Source organism: Podarcis cretensis (genome assembly GCF_951804945.1).
Source record: "Podarcis cretensis genome assembly, chromosome: 11".
In the NCBI taxonomy this organism is placed as follows: Eukaryota; Metazoa; Chordata; class Lepidosauria; order Squamata; family Lacertidae; genus Podarcis; species Podarcis cretensis.
Window position 1 is genome coordinate 28,879,143 of NC_137180.1, and position 19,927 is coordinate 28,899,069.

The 19,927-nt window shown below is 39.9% G+C and overlaps 2 protein-coding genes across 8 annotated transcripts in view; one reads left to right on the forward strand and one right to left on the reverse strand.

Moving 5' to 3' along the window:
- The window catches only part of RHOBTB3 (Rho related BTB domain containing 3), a 76,138-nt gene extending 63,872 nt beyond the window's left edge, over positions 1 to 12,266 (reverse strand). For 3 of the 7 annotated variants that reach the window (XR_013843539.1, XM_079995563.1, XM_079995568.1), the window contains exons 1-3: positions 7,519 to 7,966; positions 7,077 to 7,302; positions 2,016 to 2,208 (exon numbers count right to left, since the gene is read on the reverse strand). Coding sequence is in view for 6 of the 7 variants with exons in the window: in XM_079995563.1 (XP_079851689.1) it covers positions 2,016 to 2,208; positions 7,077 to 7,302; positions 7,519 to 7,520 (421 nt within the window). In the remaining variant the exon portion in view is untranslated. Of the gene's footprint in view, positions 1 to 2,015; positions 2,209 to 7,076; positions 7,303 to 7,518; positions 7,967 to 9,870; positions 10,240 to 10,539 lie in introns of those variants that run through there. The other 4 variants (XM_079995566.1, XM_079995567.1, XM_079995565.1 and 1 more) reach the window with 4 other exon arrangements.
- LOC307226662 (carnitine O-palmitoyltransferase 2, mitochondrial-like) lies at positions 10,311 to 19,927 on the forward strand. Its single transcript, XM_079995520.1, has 5 exons — positions 10,311 to 10,566; positions 12,313 to 12,393; positions 14,376 to 14,482; positions 16,467 to 17,765; positions 19,390 to 19,927. The coding sequence occupies exons 1-5, from the start codon at positions 10,388 to 10,390 to the stop codon at positions 19,716 to 19,718; spliced, it is 1,995 nt and encodes a 664-aa protein (XP_079851646.1). The 5' UTR covers positions 10,311 to 10,387; the 3' UTR covers positions 19,719 to 19,927.

A 19,927-nucleotide genomic window follows, 5' to 3' on the forward strand; every position in this document is an offset into this window, starting at 1 on the left:
TTTACACAAATTTAATCTGGAAAAGTTTCCCCTTTTCCTTCATGTTGCTATTCAGTACAGTAGCACCATAGTTTTAACTAAAAAGCATTTCAAATAGTCTACCATATGGAAATGGTCTGCAAGGTATTGGGGCCCATAATGCAACAAAGCTTAAGAATTCAGTGGACTGCATTACAGCAACTACCGGTATATTTAAAAAACCACTTAAAAGTAGCTGCAACTTACAACAATATAATGGACAAAAACATGACAATGTATTAAGTAATGAATAAACTTTTTAACAAATGCTTCCCAATAAGAAATTACAGACTACTCTGATGCTACTACTTTCCAATAATCACATTAGCTTGGAAGGTACCAGAAATAAGGAAGAAACAAAAACTTTTTTTTCACTTTTGCCACTGTATCAGATTTCACACAAATAATGCCTTCATCAGAATTCATTAAACATCATTAAAACTAAAAGTGCATAGCTCATAAATGCCCAAACAACATTCTAGGGGGCAGGAACGCTAATATGCCTGTCACTATGCCACAATAAATACATTATGTTAAAATTTCAATTTTCCTGTCAACCTGAATGCCTCTGCCTGAATAAATGCTCTAGACAAGCCTCCTTCAGTTTCCACTGAGAGCAGGGTAATTTTGCCACAGATGTGTTTGGATCATTCAATCGCTCATGATACAGATACACAGCAAAATTACCCATGAGGCATACCAAAATGGAGACATAAAGTAACACTACTCTGGGCCACTACTTTCATGAGTAAGGGCTCAAATCTGTATCTCAGCTATTAGAAGCTTGAGAAACAATGGCTCAGCTAAAGTTATGACAATGGACTCTGCTCATGCAAAATCTAAGGACGATGAGATTCAGAACAGATCTTCACATACACGAGAGAGAGATGTAGAGATCAAATGTGCAAAATCTGTTTTTACCATGTTTACCAATTTTTCAGAAGATGGCATTCATTGTTTCATCAGCCAGAGCATAAATTTCACCTAACAAACTTCTGCAGTGGGATAAATAGGCAGGGATTTGCCCAGAGCTTCATAGCTCAAAAGGGATTAAAGCCTCAGTCCAAGTTCAAGTCGAACCCATCAGGCACCCTTTAAATAACTTTTTCATAAGTGGCTCCCACTTGGGCAGCGAATAATATTTTCGGTTCTAACTAAAGAAGTAACAGGAGGGGATGCAAATTTCATGGGGCAGGCACTTTTGATCAGCCCTGCCCATATGGTTGGATCATTTTAATGTAATTGCAACTGTGCAGGATCCACTCAAATAAGTTAAGCTCCTACACAGTCTGTGGGATCCCAGCAGACCACACACCTGACGGGTACCAATGTGGCTTCAGCACAGACAATACAGCCTGCATGACTTCAACTTCTGAATGCAAAGGTGACAGAGGTATGCCCTTTTAATAGAATCCCTTAGCTACTGGGATTGACCTACAGTATGTAAAGTCTACACTAAGGAAAGGAAATGATGTTAGGAAGTTACCTGTTACACACAGAACTGATACTGTGATAGAGTAGGCAAATGTTTGGCAAGTAATGCTAACAATGTAAAGAATTTTCCAAGCAAATGACTGATATGCAATGTCAATAAGCATTTTAATGTTGCAATCTTACCCACACTTGCTAAGGTATAAGCCCCACTGAACACTGTGGGACTTACTTTCAAGTCAATGTGCACAGGAGTCTGCTGAAACCTATCAAAAGCGGCAATTCTGAAACCAACTAAATTTGGCAAACTTGCATTTCCTGGCTTAGCCCCAGTAACAGCACAAGAGTACACAAACCTAAGTGCTTTACCCAACCATGTAGAAGTGCAATTCTGGAACAAGTCTCTTGACTATAACAAATCTAACCAACAGTACAAATGTTTTGTGACCAAACATTAAGCGTATCATGATTGAACTAACAGCATAGTTTTCCCCCACCATGATTAACCCAACACTTAGTCTCATATCGGTACCTCAGCTGTTTATAAGATGAGCTCCAGCACATACCGTTTTGTCTTGCACCAACAGCAGAAATTATGACAGGAATTGAACAGTGGTTTAATGCTTTTTTTATCAGGGGTGCATAAATGTCCTTTACTTCTTGAAATGAAGACTTGTCATTTACAGAGTATTTAATCACAATGATATCTGCTTCTCCAATAAGGTTCCGAGATGTGTACCAGTCACTGTCAAAAATATCCTATACAAAACAAAAAGATGGAGCTAAATTCCATTTTCTATGGATCAAGAGCAACTGGCAAAATAGTCCTCCACACAAAAGTAATACAAAAGAGTGATTTTTTATGATGAACTGAATGGTTGCTAAAGTCAAGAACAGAATTTGTAGTCACAGTTTTGTTTGTTTTTACTTTAAAGCCATTTGCATAGAGATGGCCATAATTAACAAATTCATTACTATGAAAAATTACCTTTAAACTTCATCTCATTCATTTTTGCAGCAACCCTGTCTTTGATATTTCCACTTTAGAGATAGGGAACTGAGTGCATGACACTAATTGGTGAGTTAATAGGTGCACAGCAATTTGGATCTAGACCTCCCAACTCAAAGACCAACATTCAGTATGGTTTTAGAACCTCTGGTTGTTGTGTTTATTGGTATTACTTATAAGGAATCTTTATGCAGCAAAATTGTTTTAAATTTCTAGTAAATTGTAGCTACAACAATCTGTTTGCAGGTATGAATATAACTTAAAAACACATGAAGTTCGTTTTTTAAAATGCTGCCTTTTTAAGAAATTAATGGGAAGGTGTAATTCAAAGTCACCTGCACTACTGACAACTTAATCTAGGCATAATATCCGTGGCATGGTTGTACCGTATGAATACTAATCATAATTTAAATAAATGTGCCTTCTTTTCTGAATATCAGTAACATTTGTAGCCATAAAAATGGGAGAAATCATTCAAATCCAAATGAAGTACTTACTAATTTTTTAATGTATGCCCAAACTTTCTTTTAATAAAGAACTAACCAACTATAGTATTATAGAAGAGAACTTGGCTTATTTTTCCTCTGTGAGATACTTTACTATTATTTGAGCTTATTCCAGCCTACACGTTCCCAGCATACAATAATCTGCATTCCAATACTCCCTTTGACTAGCACTTTTCCCCATTCTCTTATTTAAATTATTATAATAAAATTCTGAATGTCCAAGTATGGAGAATGACAATCTTTTGTTTATTCTTACAAGCAGAGGCCACCAGATATTCTACATTTGTTTCTCCAGTAGTATTCTGGAAAGTTCACTACTAGAGAATGGAAAGGCCAGTCCAATGTCCTTGCTTCTTATGCAATGTATACTTATTACTAGCTGATGAAAGGCTTTCAGAGTAATCTCCTGCTCTCCTTATTTCTCAGTGTGTAAAATTCCAGTCTGCAGAAGTGCAGAAATAGCACAACAATTTGAGATTAGCATTAGACTTCCCAACATTCTAAATAACACTAGACAAAATAGAGGAGATAAATTCAGAATGTTTAGATTTGTGGGAATTAAACGCAAGACGGGAACAGAACAGAAAAGTACATTCAAAGGAGAAGGAACAGAGAAATGTGAAAATCAAAGACACAGAAAACAAGATCTGGAAGATTAATAAAACCAAAATTAATGCATTAAAACTTGTTTAGTGAATGAATGTACTGAGAAGTGTTAATTCACAGGCATATCTCTGTACATTCTTCACCCCAACATTCTAAATGTTGACCAAATATTTGCCCAGTTAGAGAGCAACTATGCTGAAATCCCAGACTTCTGCAGGCACATTAGGAACCTTGACATACTTCTTAGGCCATGATAGTTAGGTCCTTCTAGACATCAATTCCCTCCATTTCAGAAGTTCAGAGATGGATGTGGATCCTTGTGCAGCCAAATCAGCACCATCCATACTCAAGGAAGAGGGAAACGGCAAGATTTGCAAAAGTGCAAAAACAAAACAAAACAAAAAACCACAACTTTAGGGGGAAACCCCAAGGGAGGGAACCCCAAAAATAGCCCAGTGAGGGCTGAGCATGCTCAGTGCAACAGAATGTTGACTGGGTGGAAGAGGGAGAGAAAGTGTTCCCTGGGAAAGGGCATGAGTAACTGACTGAACACTAAACAGGCACAATTAATGCTGCAATGGTCTGTTACAGGTCTCACTTGTTTGCTTTACTTGCAAAACAAGTTAACAACAATGGAAGTGTTTTATATCTAAAAAGTACCTCTTACCCATAGGATTTGGAGCTATTGTTGCTACTCTTGCACAACAGTAATTATCCTATATGTGCTAATATTTCTAGTATTAGAAAGAGCTAGACTGATCAACATGGCAATTTCGGGAGTTGCTGCCTGACTTGTAAATATCTGGAAAGCTCAGATAAATTGCTGCAAAAAACACTATGCCTGAAGAAAACTGACACTGCAATTGTATGCCTACACATCTAAGAGTTAGTTTATTTCTAAGTAGACACATATAGGAATGTACTGTTTAGTCAAACAATTTGAGATGTGCATAAAATACCAGTTTTCAACACTAATAATAAATAGCAGAAGTAACCCAACTTGATTGCATTATGTTCCAGACAGTAAATGCAAGGTCAGATGAATCAATAATGTTGTCTGTCAGTTGTCTCTGCATGTTTCCATACACAAACGTATGTATGCATATACTAATCATTGCACAGCACAGATTGAGAAAGGGTAAAGGTAAAGGGACCCCTGACCATTAGGTCCAGTCGTGGACGACTCTGGTGTTGTGGCGCTCATCTCACTTTATTGGCCGAGGGAGCCGGTGTACAGCTTCTGGGTCAGGTGGCCAGCATGACTAAGCTGCTTCTAGAGAACCAGAGCAGCGCATGGAAACACTGTTTACCTTCCCACCAGAGTGGTACCTATTTATCTACTTGCACTTTGTGCTTTCGAACTCCTAGGTTGGAAGGAGCAGGGACTGAGCAACGGGAGCTCACCCTGTCGCGGGGATTCAAACCGCCGACCTTCTGATCGGCAAGCCCTAGGCTCTGTGGTTTAACCCACAGCACCACCCACATCCCGCAAGGGTAAAGGTAATAGTAAAGGTAAAGGGACCCCTGACCATTAGGTCCAGTCGCAGATGACTCTCAAGATTGAGAAAGGGTAATGATCTTAAATCACTGTTCTGCACACATGATCAGAAAAACTACAAACTATGAATGCTTTGTGTGAAGCTGTTCAATCTATTTCATGTTTTTAACTGTGGGTATAGGTCCAGACCATGTTATTCATTCTAGATTTAATAGTTCAGAATGAATTTTTAAACATTGTCCTCAGGATTTGTCATGAGGCAAGAGATATCTTAACACTATTTGTAATTATTCACTTTTTAAATCTGTAAAGTCTCCAGAATTATCTTAAGTGATAGGATTTTTAACACAACAAAAGTTCTTCCTAAACGATATTGTTTTGGGCACATGGTATGCATATGCCAGGGATACAGGGGACCTTTTTCGTCTACTGCACCAGTTCACGGATTTGAATGTTCCCTAAAATAAAGCTTCATTACTGAGTTACTATGAAAATTCAATTTCCCTACAACAGCAACTATTGCACTGAAGTTATATGATCATAGTTTCACTACTTAATAATGCTTACAACAACAATGTAGTGAAGAGTAACACAATAGTAACTCCTCACTCTACCCGTGCCACTTTGTACTTTAAATGCCCTGTCATTTAAATTATTTTTTGTTTTTCCTGGTTTCCATATACTCTCTTCAGATACTGTGCACTTCTGCTATACACCTATCCCAATATGCTGAAAATGGCTATTGCTCAGCAACAAGATTACCCATCTTCCATTCCAAGGGGTTGCAAATATAATGGCACCAGAGAGGGTGGGTATCAAAATTATAAGCTGCTTTTTGGAAAAGGCCCAAAGAATGTGGTCCACATCCATCAGATAATTTCAGGGAATAGATTCTTGTTAACAATCTACTGTATGTCGCATCTTTAGATACCAGTCAACTCCAAAATAACCAACCGTTCAGATACTCAAAAGATTTTCCTTGATGTACGCCATCTCAAAACATTTAGGAATTTCTAAAGAACCATAGTCTTCAGCCATTTCAGACCTGGCCCCCATGTTTAAATTTTAAACTGCATATGTCTGTCTTTCTTTCCCTCTCTTTCATTTTACTCACATTACATTGTTCCTATTAAATGCATACACAAACACTCCAAAAATGGTGGTGGTGGTGCTTTCGATGCAGCCCAAGTGTGGTTGGGAAGCCATGATTTTTTATAGAATATCTGTAAATGAAGATGTTGCATACAAGGATTGAGGGTAGGGAGGAAATCTATTTAAGTGAAAATAAATGAAATTTACTAACAGAACCATAAGTTGACCCAATATAATTTACCCAAGGTCTTATCAAAAAGTTATAAATATGATTCCTGATAAGTGACCTTATCACTAACTCCAGAAACACTATTAAGAGCCAAATTGGTATATGGTCAACTTATTACAAAAATAAATAACAGAACATGCACTCTTTTCAAAACTTTGTAATCATGCAACTGTCAATCAAATTCAAAGGTGAAGGCCTCATAGAAAATTAGTTGCATAAACTGCTTTACTGTTCTATTAGTTCCAGCTAAATGTCTGCATTAATACAGTTTTTCAACCCTCCAATATGTGTTTATTCTCTGAAACACATGACTTCCATATCAGAACAGCAGGTGATGGTCCTCTTTCTTTTGATCTTTTCACATTTCTTCAAGGAATGAACTTATTCAAATGGCAGTAATTTACAGAAGATAGTATTTTCAGTTCTCTTTTTCTATGAAGCTATATTCTAATAACCTTATACTGCTTTAGAAGTTGACCAAACTAAGGCAGCAATCCTAATTCCACTTACCTGGGAGTAAGCCCCACTGAATTCAATAGGACTTACTTCAGAAGACATGATTAGGATTGCATTGAAAAGCTACAATATTAGCATAATTACAAGGAAGTAAACCCCTTGGAACTTAATTAGACACCTGTGTAAATACATTTAAGATGACTCTGTTAATTTCATATTACAGTCTCTTACCCAGAGAGGACAGTCATGTACCACCAATCTGACATTTCCAAACACACAGGCTTGATATTCGGTGAATGCAGGATTTCTAACATAGTTGGCAGAGTTTAACAACAAGCTGCTGTCAGTCTCTGAAACCAGAGCACTTCTCCCAAGATAGGTCCAAATCAGACTCCTCTGCTGATCATCCTCGGAAAAGCCACCTCTTTCATTTCCAAAAGCTACAACGTGAACGGACCTACAAATAAACAATGTTTTTAATCTGCTGGTATCAAACATCTATTATGACAAAATGAAAAGAATGTGGGAAAGGGAGAAGAGGGGGGAAAGCAAATGATGTTTTTCAAGTGACGACAAGAATCATGATTATTTTCTCAAGGCACACGGGTTTTTTTGTTTTTGTTTTTGCCAGAGACAGGAAACACTCAAGGAACAAATAACACAACCCACGTACATGATCTTAAATCCAAAAGCAGGAGAGCAAGGTGACTATGGATCCTGCAAAAGCTGCTTGCATTATAAATCCAAAGCTGCTTGGGTTCATTCTTTCTCCATTTCCTGAGGTTGTTTCATTCACCCCGTCGACGGCTGTGGGGTGCTTCCGCCACCGTCCTCCTCCTATTCAGCAATCCCTTCTCTGCAAGTGGAAAATGAGCCTTAGCTCTCTGTGACAACAGCTCGCTGCTGCCGAAGGTGAAACCGGCACGTAAACTCAGCAGCTCCCAGCTTCGAGCTCAGCCATTTGCCTCGTGACGTCAGTAAACCCTACCAACAAAGGGTATTAGCACCCGCAAAGGGAAGAGCGGCTCGACATTTCTGCAGAGCCAACATAATACGGTCAGGTCAGCAGAGGGAGAGAGAAAAACAAAGTGTGGCGTTGGGAACAGCAGCATTGCTGTTGCTGCTACTAGCGGGAAAGAGATCCATAAATACATGAGCTCACTGGCAGCCAATCCACTTCCAGTCATTCCCAAATGCGAGCTGGGGCAAAGGCGTCAACACTCAAGAAAGAAATGCCCTCAATTTGAAACATTTGCTTTCAGACCTTTCACTGGCACAACAGTGTCATTGTTTTAGGGAAAAAGGCGTTTCAGATGCTGCATCCTGCTTTGTTAATAGGAAGGTTAAATTGCATCTTATATTTGATTGTAAATATACATGATTTTTTTTTAAAGGTGTGGCCTCTAAATAAAGTATCTTTTGTTCAGTAAGAATTTGTTCACTATGTCTGTTACCTTTCTAAAAGAGAAATAGGTATTTTATGAGGCTCTTAATTTAAAAAAACCCTGCTCCTAGCAATGCCACTGCAAATCAATTTCGGTATATAAAAAAGGAATTCTTAACAGTAATAATATTAACAGAATATGCATGGCCTCCAACTTAAGTTGCAGACCCATCGAAAGCAATGGACTTTTACTTAGATGGATGCAACAATATGGGCTGTCGCCAATGTCTGTTATACTCAAGAGTAGATCTATTAGAAGTAATTGACATGGCTTAGGCATTACTTTAAATGGGTTAACTCTGAGCAGAACTTAGTTGGATATCAGGGTATGGCTACCAAATATGGGGAGGGGGAGAGTAAAAGCAACAAAGAGCACTTCAGACAAGTTTACTCTGGATCTTGTAGCACATATTTATTACAAGGACTAAATAGAAATCTTATTTACAGTAAAACGTTTTGGTTTCCACCTTCATCAGCTGCTCTGATAAAAATGATGCTGTTTCACAGGTTAAGAGACCTTTGAGGATGCTCAGAAAGCCTTCATTCCCTCAAGGGTGCTGGTACCACCCACTAGGCTGAGATCATGTGGTTAATGTGTCCAGCATGTACAGCCAGAAGTTCTCCCTTTTTTGCTAACACTGCTGGATCTGTTGGCATATGTCTAGAATTACTATTGCTAATTCCATCAGGTCGCGTTTCTCAGAAGTGTTTGGCAAACGCTTTGTCAAAATTGCCGATCTGTGGTTTCTAAAACTGTGCGCCTAGCTTGTAGCTTTACCTACATATAGTTGATACACAAAACACATGAGAGGAGCCTTCCTGTTTGCTTTGTTTTTAAACCTTAATAAATGCAGCGAAGGCAAGAGGCATTGAAATACTATAAAAACATACTGTCTGCAGACAAGGACGTAGCCAGGATTTTTGTTGGGGGAGGGCAGGCTTTTGTTGGGGGTGGGGGAATCTCAGTTAAGTATTTTTATTGATTTTTATTGATGGGGGGCCATGGCAACGCCCATGAGACTTCTCTTTGAGGCTGCAAATGTATTTACACCTTAAAAAATACGAGTGACCTTATTTATACTGTGGAACTATTCTCAGCATGCTTCATCAGGCCAATCGTGGGGGTTTCAATACTTTTGCTTGCTGCTCCTTAAAATAACAAGGTTTGCCCTAATGTTGGAAAACTGGTTTTAGGTGTGGGGAAGCAGCGCTTCCGAGTCATTTATTTCGCACCTTCTTCCATAAAATGGGTCCCACTCTGGGCCAGATTTAGGTTTGATGAGGCCCTAAACTACTGAAGGTAATGTGGCCCTTTTTTATATCCAGCTGTCCTTTGACAACAACAAATTGTCACTGTTTTTTGTGTTGAATATATGCTATATGGTAATTTATCGACCTAATAGGTATCTAAAGCCATTTATCTAAAGCACATAACAAAATTTGTATTTTATCAAAGTAATTGTTGAACTGAAATGCAATTAAAAAGAAGTATATTAATAGTGAAATACAACCCTATATATAGAAACGAGCAAACCAGTGGTATTTTAGGGAGCAGGCTAGAAGGCGGGGCCCATTACTTACATCATAGGAGCCTACACAACACAAAACACTGTTGCTGTATGTAGGTTTTATTTTATTTGTTTTTTATCTTCTATTTTGGAAATTTACATCCAGTTGTTGTTTTTTTCTTTAAATTTTTAAAGCTATAGCTTGTTTAGCTTATACGTAAATTCGGCACTGCAAGGTAAAACGGGTGACCTAGAAACATACACCGACCGAGGTGGAATAAAATATGAGGCGGGGGAGAAGCTCTACCCCCACCCCACCCCCGACCAGAAGAACAACAAGAGGAAGAAGAAAAGAGCAGGAGACGAGGGGGCCATGAGGGAGACTCGAAATACAAGGCCGCCTCAGCGCTCGCCCGCGCCGCCTCTGCAGAAGAGCAACGGCCTCTCGCGCTCCCTCGCGTTGCCCTGGTTACCGCCCGAGCGGCCCCCGCCCCCACCCGCCGCGGCCGTTTGCCGCCATTCTAAGAAGCGCGTGCCGGCGAGGATCGGTTGGCGCCTGCTCTGCTCCCCCCCCTCCTTCTCAACGTAACATGCACCGAGCGAGGCCACGGTGGGGCGCCGCGGCCCTGTGGAGCAGCGCGGCCAGGAGCCGCCGCTACTGGAGGACCGTGGGGCAGCTGGAAGGCATCGTGTCGGAGCAGGACACGGACCATCACTTCGTGCACCGGAGCACCATTCCTACCATGCACTTCCAGCCCAGCTTGCCCAGGTTCCCCCGCGTCGCCGTTGCTCCAGAGGGGGATGGCGGGTGCGAGGGAGAAAGAGGAGCTGAGGAGGAAGCGGGAAGGCGAGCAGGTCCCTCGTGCCGCCGCCTTCTTCTTCCTCCTCCTCCTCTTCCCAAAAAGCCACTCGTTCCCACAGGGGTTATATATGCACAGTAGTTTGCACTTAAGAGCAAACGCAACGAGATACCTCAAGTGAAAGCCGGCCCGCTTGTTGGGCAGAGTGCTTGGGGCTGATCCTACTTGAGTGAGCTCCTCCTTCCACCCTGAAGTGCAAAATATAAGTAAGATTTATTTGACCACGTTGTACGTTTGCATTGTGAGTCGTCTCAGGACCATTTTTAAAAGCTGTCGCCTTAAATACTAATGCGGTTACCATCTGCAGAAACTTTGGCTGTGCAGGATATTGGGTTGCGATCCTATGGCCACTTACTTTAGGGCAAGTCGGTTGAGCTTTGTGGAAGTACATTTTCTGGTAAACAGATAGGATTGCGCTCTTAGGCGTCAAGGCACAACAATACTCTTTTTGTGCGTGCCAACTTAACACTAGGATCCTTTGTGGGTACACCATGCAGAGATGCAACACTGATAAGGGACCTTAGCAAAGCCCAGAGCTTTCCAAGCTTTTCATGTTGGTGACACACTTTTTAGATGTGCATCATTTTTTGACACTGTAATTCAGTTTCACTAGCAAACCAGAGGTTAAACTAGCCTGTTTCCAGCTTCTGGAGGACTGCAGGGTGCATTCGCACAACACCCTTACAAACTGCAGCCGATGCGCTCATGCATGTCCTGGGCAGAAGGAGGACCTGAGAAGGATTCCTTCATTAATTGATTTATAAATAATATTTATTGACATTGTGGGCACATCTGTCCACCTAACATTTGTTCTATTAAAACTAATCTCATATCAGTTTTCCTGGTAAACCTGAACATTAATTAAGACTAGTTACGCCTTAATATGTCTAGTTTAACTGGAATAGTTGCACCCTGTTCAATGGCTGCTCACAATCCATAAATGGATGTAGTGCACAGGTGGAAAGTGTGCAGCATTTAATAACTGTTTAATCATCCTGATTATACTGAAGGATTGTAGGAAGCATTAAGCTGCTTGAAATAAGATGCTTTTTGTAGGAGACAAGTGTTTCAGCACTTCTGATCCTCACAGGACAAAATTTTGTTGTGTATCTGCATGCATGTTTCTGTGAGCATGGGGATAGCTCATACTGGTCCTCACCTGCTGACATTACAGATATAAATCAGTATGAGTGAGGCACTGCTGGTTTGCTACTGTAGGGGGTCCCTGATATGTGATTTATTTCACTTCCTCTGATTTTCATTGTGCATTATATCCTTTAAATCTTAGAAGGCATAACGATTCAGTGTGAATGTATCATTGTGGAAATAGAACTAGTAGTCTTTCCACTCTTACTGTTTTTAACATTTGTAGATAAGAGGCTTTGGTGTCTTCATTATTTAAGTTGTCTTTAATTTTTTTAAATAATACTTGTGGCAAGTAAGAATCACCTCTGGGTGATCAGGCAACAAAGGCTTTGCAAATTAAAAGAGTATTTATTCTCCCCCACTCCAGGTAATCTATAAATTATGTGTCTATGTGCCATAAATTATTAATTTAAATATGAATGAACAGGTGGGTTGGTATATTGAAGGGGAGGTAGTAATCTCTGAGGATTTATGTGCCGGATCTATAATTTGTCAATATCCATTTGTAGATTGCCTATTCCAAAACTGGAGGATACTATTAATAGATATTTAGCTGCCCAGAAGCCACTATTGAATGAAGAAGAGTACAGGTACAAGAAATGACACTTGCAATTATTTCAATATGTCAAATGTAAACACAAAAATTAACATTCGCTCTCCAGCTCTATCACCAGCAGCTGCTTAAACAACTACTCTCTTGTATGGCTCTGTATGTGTTTTCTATTGGTGCTCCTTGCCAATAGGAAGAGCTGTAGCACAGTACATGCTTGGCATACTGATTGTCCCAGGTTCAATCTTCAGCATCTTGTCTGAAACCCTGCAGAGATGCTATTAGTTAGTGTAGAAATAAGACAGAGGCTGTGTACACACTAACCCATTTGTAGCACAAAAATGTAACTTTTCTCGATCAAGAATTGTTAATGCCTGTCCTCAACATGCTGCTTTCAGTCTTGATGTGCTGGTTATCTCTCACTTGGACTGCTTTGATGCGCTCTACGTGGGGCTACCTTTGAAGGTGACTCGGAACTACAGTTAATCCAGAATGCGGCAGCTAGATAGGTGACTGGGAGCAGCTGCTGAGACCACATAACACCTGTCCTGAAAAAGCTACATTGGCTCCCAGTACATTTCCGAGCACAATTCAAAGTGCTGGTGCTGACATTTAAAGCCCTAAACGGCCTCAGCCCTGTATACCTGAAGGAACATCACCACCCCCATTGTTCAGCCCAAGGCCCTTCTGGCGGTCCTCACACTGCGAGAATTGAGATTACAGGGAACCACGCAGAGGGCCTTTTTTCAAATGGACACATTGTGGGGTAATGCAGAATCAATCTGCAATGAGCTTTCCTTTTTGAAAATGGAACCAATTTCTCAAGAAGCACTTTTTGGGGCCCCCAAAAATAAAAAAGATCTAGATTGTGTGTGGACTATGTAGAAAAAAACAACTACATAGTCTCCAGTGGCTCTTGACTAAACTGTTGTGTATACACAGCCTGAGCCAGCTGGACATATTCTCTGACTCAATGTAAAATAGCTTCTTATATTTACTGGTAACTCCTTCCCAGAACAAATTATGGTGCCACTTCCCAGTCCTCAGAAACCACAATTTCTGTGAAACCTTTGACTTAAAAACATAGTTTGCATCCCTAGCTGAATGAAAACAATCTAAGATGCAATCCTTTGCACACTTACTTGGGACATGTATGTTGATGGTGCTGTTTCACTGATAATTAGGGGTCCAGCCCTTGTTTTTGGTTGGCAGTGCACTTCCTCTCCCCCTTCCCCCAAATTCTTTGGTGTGTGCAGATTATGCAACGGAGTGGTATGCTCTACCACTCACTTCCTGCTCGGCTTTGGAGAATCAGAAGTGGCACAATATACTAGGGATGGACTTCTGCTTCTTCTGCCTTCTTTTGCTGAAGGAACCAGGGAGAGGCGTTCTGGTGTGACTTCATGCTGGGTCTGAGAGGTGGCAGAAACAGCCCAAGTCCTTTTGCTGCTTCTGCTTCTCTAAAACCTAGCTGCTAAGGCCCCTGATAAGAGAGACCAGTCCCACCTCAGGTTCTTTCCACATGCACAGTAGAAGACTCTTCTGAGTTCTCTGGAATTTGTAGACACCATAGCGGACCTGGAATTTGTGTTGATAATCCAGGTCAATGATTCATGCAGCAAGTTCAGGAAGACCTGTCATAGCAAACTGTCTTTATGGACTCCTAAATAGAATTCATATAAACATTTACTTCCTCAAAAACTCCAAGCCTGGAATTACAACAATTTCTATTTACAATATTTGTTAGCCTTGACTTTGATTAAGGAGCACACCTAACTTGACTCTTTTCAGGGTCATATTTACTTCATCCATTAATTTCATATAATGTTTATTTAATGTGTGATTTGTTGAAACACTGCTCCTGCACAACCTACATTAATGTCCCGGTGTGTAAGGATGGCACTATATATTGCATATATGTGTTACATAAAAGGGAATTATATTAACTAAATATTATAATTTATTATAATAAATACTATTGAAATCCAGTGCTAAGATGAGTAACACTTTTTCAATTTCTAGAAATACTGAAAAAATTGCTAGAAAGTTTGAAGCTGGAGAAGGGAGGTTAATACATCGTGATCTTCTGGAACATGATAGACTTAATAAGCATACAAGTTATATAGCAGGTTGGTTTTTAATTTTCTTGCAATTAAAAAAATGCCCATGAACTTTCTTACTATTATTGATGTTTATTCAAGAGACAGTTTAGGAATTATTTTCAACAACCATGCTCTCTCATTATGTGCTGATTGTTTTCCCCCACCAGATTATATGTTTGTGATAAAGTAGTCATGTAAGAATTCCACTTCATGTGGAGACTGCAGTTGAATGCTCTATCCCAAAACCTAAAAAGTTGATTGCACAATGGCTAGTTCACTCATGATATCTAGGTGAGTAACAAAATTGTCACAAGATCACTTTCCATTTTCAAATTGCAGACAAAACACAATTCAAGCAGAAAAACTAAGCACTCAAAGTGGTCAGCTGAATGAACTCTGTACCTCTGCTGAAACTTTCTGTCTGGTAGACTACACATTATCCTGTATCTTTTGGTCCTCAGAAGCATATATAGTCTTGACTTCTATTACTCTCCACACAAAAAATTAATTAGTATTCATTAGCTTAATGAATTCCTGCCAACCTAGCAGTTCGAAAGCACACAGTGCAAATAGATAAATAGGTACTGCTCCTGCGGGAAGGTAAACGGTGTTTCTGTGCACTGCTCTGGTTTCGCCAGAAGTGGCTTAGTCATGCTGGCCACATGACCCGGAAAAACTGTCTGCTGAAGCAGACAAACGCTGGCTCCCTCAGCCTTTAAAGTGAGATGAGCGCCGTAACCCCAGAGTCACTCGTGACTGGACTTAATTGTCAGGGGTCCCTTTACCCTTTACCTTTAGCTTAATGAATACACATATTCTGTTAGTATTAGGTGAATAAATATTGACCAATATAAGAAGAGCTTATTGGATCAGACCAAAAGCCGGTATAGTTGAGCACTCTGTTGCTGTTGACTAAGTAAATATCTATGGGAATCCCATAAGCAGGACATAAGCACAATAGCACTCTCCGACTTAAGATTCCCAGCAACTAGCATTTAGAGGCATACTTCTGATATTGGAGGGAATATATAGCCATCATTGATAGGTTTATCCTCCATAAATTCATCTAATCCCCCTGTAGAGCTGATGGGGACGCAGGTGGCGCTGTGGGTTAAAGCCTCAGCGCCTAGGGCTTGCCGATCGAAAGGTCGGCGGTTCGAATCCCTGCGGCGGGGTGCGCTCCCGCTGCTCGGTCCCAGCGCCTGCCAACCTAGCAGTTCGAAAGCACCTCCGGGTGCAAGTAGATAAATAGGGACCGCTTACCAGCGGGAAGGTAAACGGCGTTTCCGTGTGCGGCTCTGGCTCTGGCTCTGGCTCTGGCCAGAGCAGCGATGTCACGCTGGCCACGTGACCCGGAAGTGTCTCCGGACAGCGCTGGCCCCTGGCCTCTTAAGTGAGATGGGCGCACAACCCCAGAGTCTGTCAAGACTGGCCCGTACGGGCAGGGGTACCTTTACCTTTTACCTTTTTAGAGCTGATTAAGTTGTCAGCCATCACTACATTACATGGTAGCAAAATTCCATTGTTTACCAATACCCTGCATGAAATACGTTATATCTATTTCTCTGTCCTGAATCTCCCTGAAATTCAGCTTCAACTGATTACTCTGGGGTATTGAATTTTTCAGCACCACAAATACTTTTGTACATGTCTATCATGTTCCCTTATGCCTGCTTTTTTTCTAAGCTAAAAAAACATAAAAATCTTCTGCCTAGGGAAGTTGCTCCAGCCCCTTGATCATTTTGTGAACTGCACATCTTCCAGCTCTACAATATCCTTTTTGAGGTGTGTGTGTGTGTGTGTGTGTGAGAGAGAGAGAGAGAGAGAGAAACTGTTCTTATTTGGGTAAGACTTCCAACTTTCTTAAGGTAGACTTTTTTCTTTAATGGCACATGTGACAGTGATTGTTATCCCCACTGGTGACCTCTTGGCTTTGATTGTGCAACTATCTTTGATATATCAAAGAGCCAAATGTGCATTTTATTAACTGGATTTTTCTTTGTTTTTGTAGGGCCCTGGTATGATATGTATCTTTCTGCAAGAGATCCAATTGTTTTAAACTACAACCCTTTCATTACTTTAAATCCTGATCCAAAACCGGAATACAACAGGCAAATAGTGAGAGCAACAAATCTGGTTGTATCATCGTTAAAATTTCTTAACAGCCTGAAGAATAACTATTTGCGGCCAGATATATATTATGTCAATCGCAAATGGGGTCAGAGTAAAGTATTCAAACATTTTATCCGTATTCTTCCACCTAGTATATCCTGGTATGGAGCGTATTTGGTGAATGCATATCCTTTAGACATGTCACAATATAAGTCACTCTTCAACAGCACCAGAATTCCTAATTTAAGCAAAGATGCATTGTTCACAAGTGAATTTGCAAGACATTTGTTGGTGATGAGAAATGGACATCTCTATGTTTTTGAAGTATTGGATGCTTTTGGTAACATTCTACACCCATCTGAAATCTTGGCTCATTTAACACAAATAATACACGATGCTGATCGGTTGCCTCGGTTTGAACTTTGCTACCTGACAACTGAAGATAGAAATACCTGGGCAACACTAAGACAGGAACTTGTTCAAAAAGGTAATGAAGAAAACCTCAAGAAAATTGACAGTGCCGTATTTTGTCTTTGCTTAGATAGAGCTTCCCCCCAAAATGAACTTGAACTCACTCATTGTTTTCTTCATGGATATGGTTTCAATCGCTGGTTTGACAAATCTTTTAGTCTGATTGTCACTAGTGATGGTACTGCAGGAATAAATTTTGAACACTCTTGGGGAGATGGAATTGCAATTCTGCGTTTTATTAATGAAGTCTATAGAGACAGCACAGAGCACCCGGCTCTTGTACCACAAGCCAGTCCAGCTCTATTTGTTACATCATGTGACAAGCTTGAATTTAATATGGATCACACAATAACATCTGCTATAAGTGCTGCACGTCAGAAATTTGATCAAAAAAGGGGAATGTTCTGTGTTAGAACGCTTAAGTATAAAAAGTTTGGAAAACAATATTTAATAAATCAAAATTTGAGCCCTGATGCTGTGTTTCAGCTTGCATGCCAGATGGCTGTGTATCACCAGTATGGAAAACTTCTTCCTTCTTACGAAGCATGTAGTACTGCAGCTTTTAAGCATGGTCGCACTGAAACAATTCGACCAACATCTGTGTACACAAAAAAATGTACAGTTGCATTTATTGATCAACGAGGGAAGCATAGCGCTGAAGATATGAGAAACATGATTGACGAATGTTCGAAGTACCATAGACGCTTGCAGCTGGAGGCTACATTAGGTTAGGCCTTTTCAACATTTTATCATACATATTAGATTTCTGTTGTTTGACTTGTCTTACATTACTAGGAGTTTTCACATGGAGATTTATTCTGGATTTTCTTCATTTAACTAAAGACCTTGCTGAGAGATAGATAGTGCAGATGTCACTGAAGTGTGGTAAAACATAACTGGCATCCCTCAATGACCTTAATTTAGGCACAGGACAGTAGTGAATAGACTCTCCTAGTTTCACGAAGTTCCAAAGGACATAAGCTGCTATCAGGTGAGGTGCTATAACTAGGTTAGGTGGAGCCCCAGTTGTGGAATGCCCTCCCTTTCAGGATATGGCTAGCACCAACATTTGAGTTTTTGTCACCAGCTAAAGAATGTATTGCTTATATATTTGCTAAACCATTCTCTTAGTTATGTAGGTTATCTGAATTTGTTTTAATTACTGTTGTACTTGGTGGGATTCGTTTTTATCTGCCTTGTAATTTGAAGTCTGTTTATTTGTTTCAGTGTACTCTCCTGAGATTGCTAGATGATCAAACGCAGCCTTAAATAAAATAAATACTCTATGTAACAGGAATGTTCTAAAATTCGGTATATTTCCTAACAGTCATAGACATTCAGATGCCATGCTAAATAGTGTTTTAGGATGGCATTTATGAGCCTACCTTCCTTCCAGGTTTACATGCTTTCCCCTCCTATTTCCTCCTGTAGCCTGGAGGCGCTTAGAAGCTTAAATTTGCCTTTTTGCATCTAAACCACAGACCATAGTTTACCATTAAATATACCAACTTGAAATCATAGATTATGAAGCTGGTTTGTTGAGACCAATTAGTGCTAAACCACACAACAAAAAGTTGTATCTAAGAGAAAAAAATAAACGCTTTCAGATTCTTGCGCTCAGTTGTGTGGGAGAATCACAGAACTGTAGAGTTGGAAGGGACCAACCCCCTGTAATGAAGGACTATGCAGCTGCCCCATACGGGGATCATACCTGCAACCTTGGCTTTATCAGCACCACGCTCTAACAAACTGAGAAGAGATAGCACAGAAGATCAGGAGGAAGGTAGGCACATGCATGTCATGCTAAACCAAATGTGGCCACACACCCCCTAGTAAGATGAAGTATGGTTATGCTTAGTGGGAAGGCATTTCAGTGTATCTTTGGGGATACTTATGGGTGTCTAGCTGTCTGGCATCATTAGACAAAGTTGCTGGTCATTTCAGGATAACAGGAAAATATGATAAAAATAAGGAATGGCATCAAGTCAATGATAGAAGAAACCGCTTGAAGCTGTTTAAAAGCTATCACTTAATGGAGGTGTTTTCACAAAATCATGTGTAAATAGTGTTTTCTATTTCATATAACTAGAATGGAAAATTATATTTACTAAGTATATAATCAAAATGCTCTAGCTCACTTTCTGTACATTAGGTTGTATCCAAGGGTAGTCATAATCAGGGCAGACTGCTTGAAATTAGTGAACATAGCTAGCTTTCCTTTTCACCTGAGCTTTTGGTCATTCATGTGTGGGTTTCAAGTATTTGTGGCCTCTTTTAGTAGGCAGGATCTGTAAGCCCTGTTGTTGTTTTAATACTTACTCTATGCATTTGCCCTTTTTTTTTAAATCCAGGCCAAGGATTTGATCGCCATTTATTTGCCTTGAAGTACCTTGTCCAGCGCAGAGGTGGACGTATGCCTGATATTTATAATGACCCAGCCTACAAAAACATAAACCATATTATAATTTCAACTAGTACATTAGGCAGTGAAGCAATTAATCATGGTGGGTTTGGACCAGTTGTGCCAGATGGTTTTGGAGTTGGATATAACATGTTTGATGATTGGGTAGGAAGTATTATAACTAGCTATTTAGAAAAAGACTCAGAAGAACTTATAAAATACCTAGAATATACATTGAATGATATATATGATGTCTTAGAAGGAAGAAGTCTTAAATAGTATCAAATTTTCTACTATATTGAGCTAGCAAAATAATGATGCAAAATTAAATATTTATATATTGTGCAGAGGACTATGAAATGCAACAGTTAGAAAATAAACATTGTAGAAAACAAAAATTTCAGACAATGGTTAAAGTAGTTCTATGTCAATATCAGTATACTAATATTGTAATTTCTTGTTCTTTTTGTATATTATTGTTACTATTA

Excerpts from the sequence above, each read along its gene's own strand:
- LOC307226662 (XM_079995520.1), top strand. The coding sequence starts at position 10,388 with ATGCACCGAGCGAGGCCACGGTGGGGCGCCGCGGCCCTGTGGAGCAGC. Across the intron at positions 12,394-14,375 it reads TTGAATGAAGAAGAGTACAG|AAATACTGAAAAAATTGCTA; the intron begins GTACAAGAAATG and ends TTCAATTTCTAG. Across the intron at positions 14,483-16,466 it reads GCATACAAGTTATATAGCAG|GGCCCTGGTATGATATGTAT; the intron begins GTTGGTTTTTAA and ends TTGTTTTTGTAG.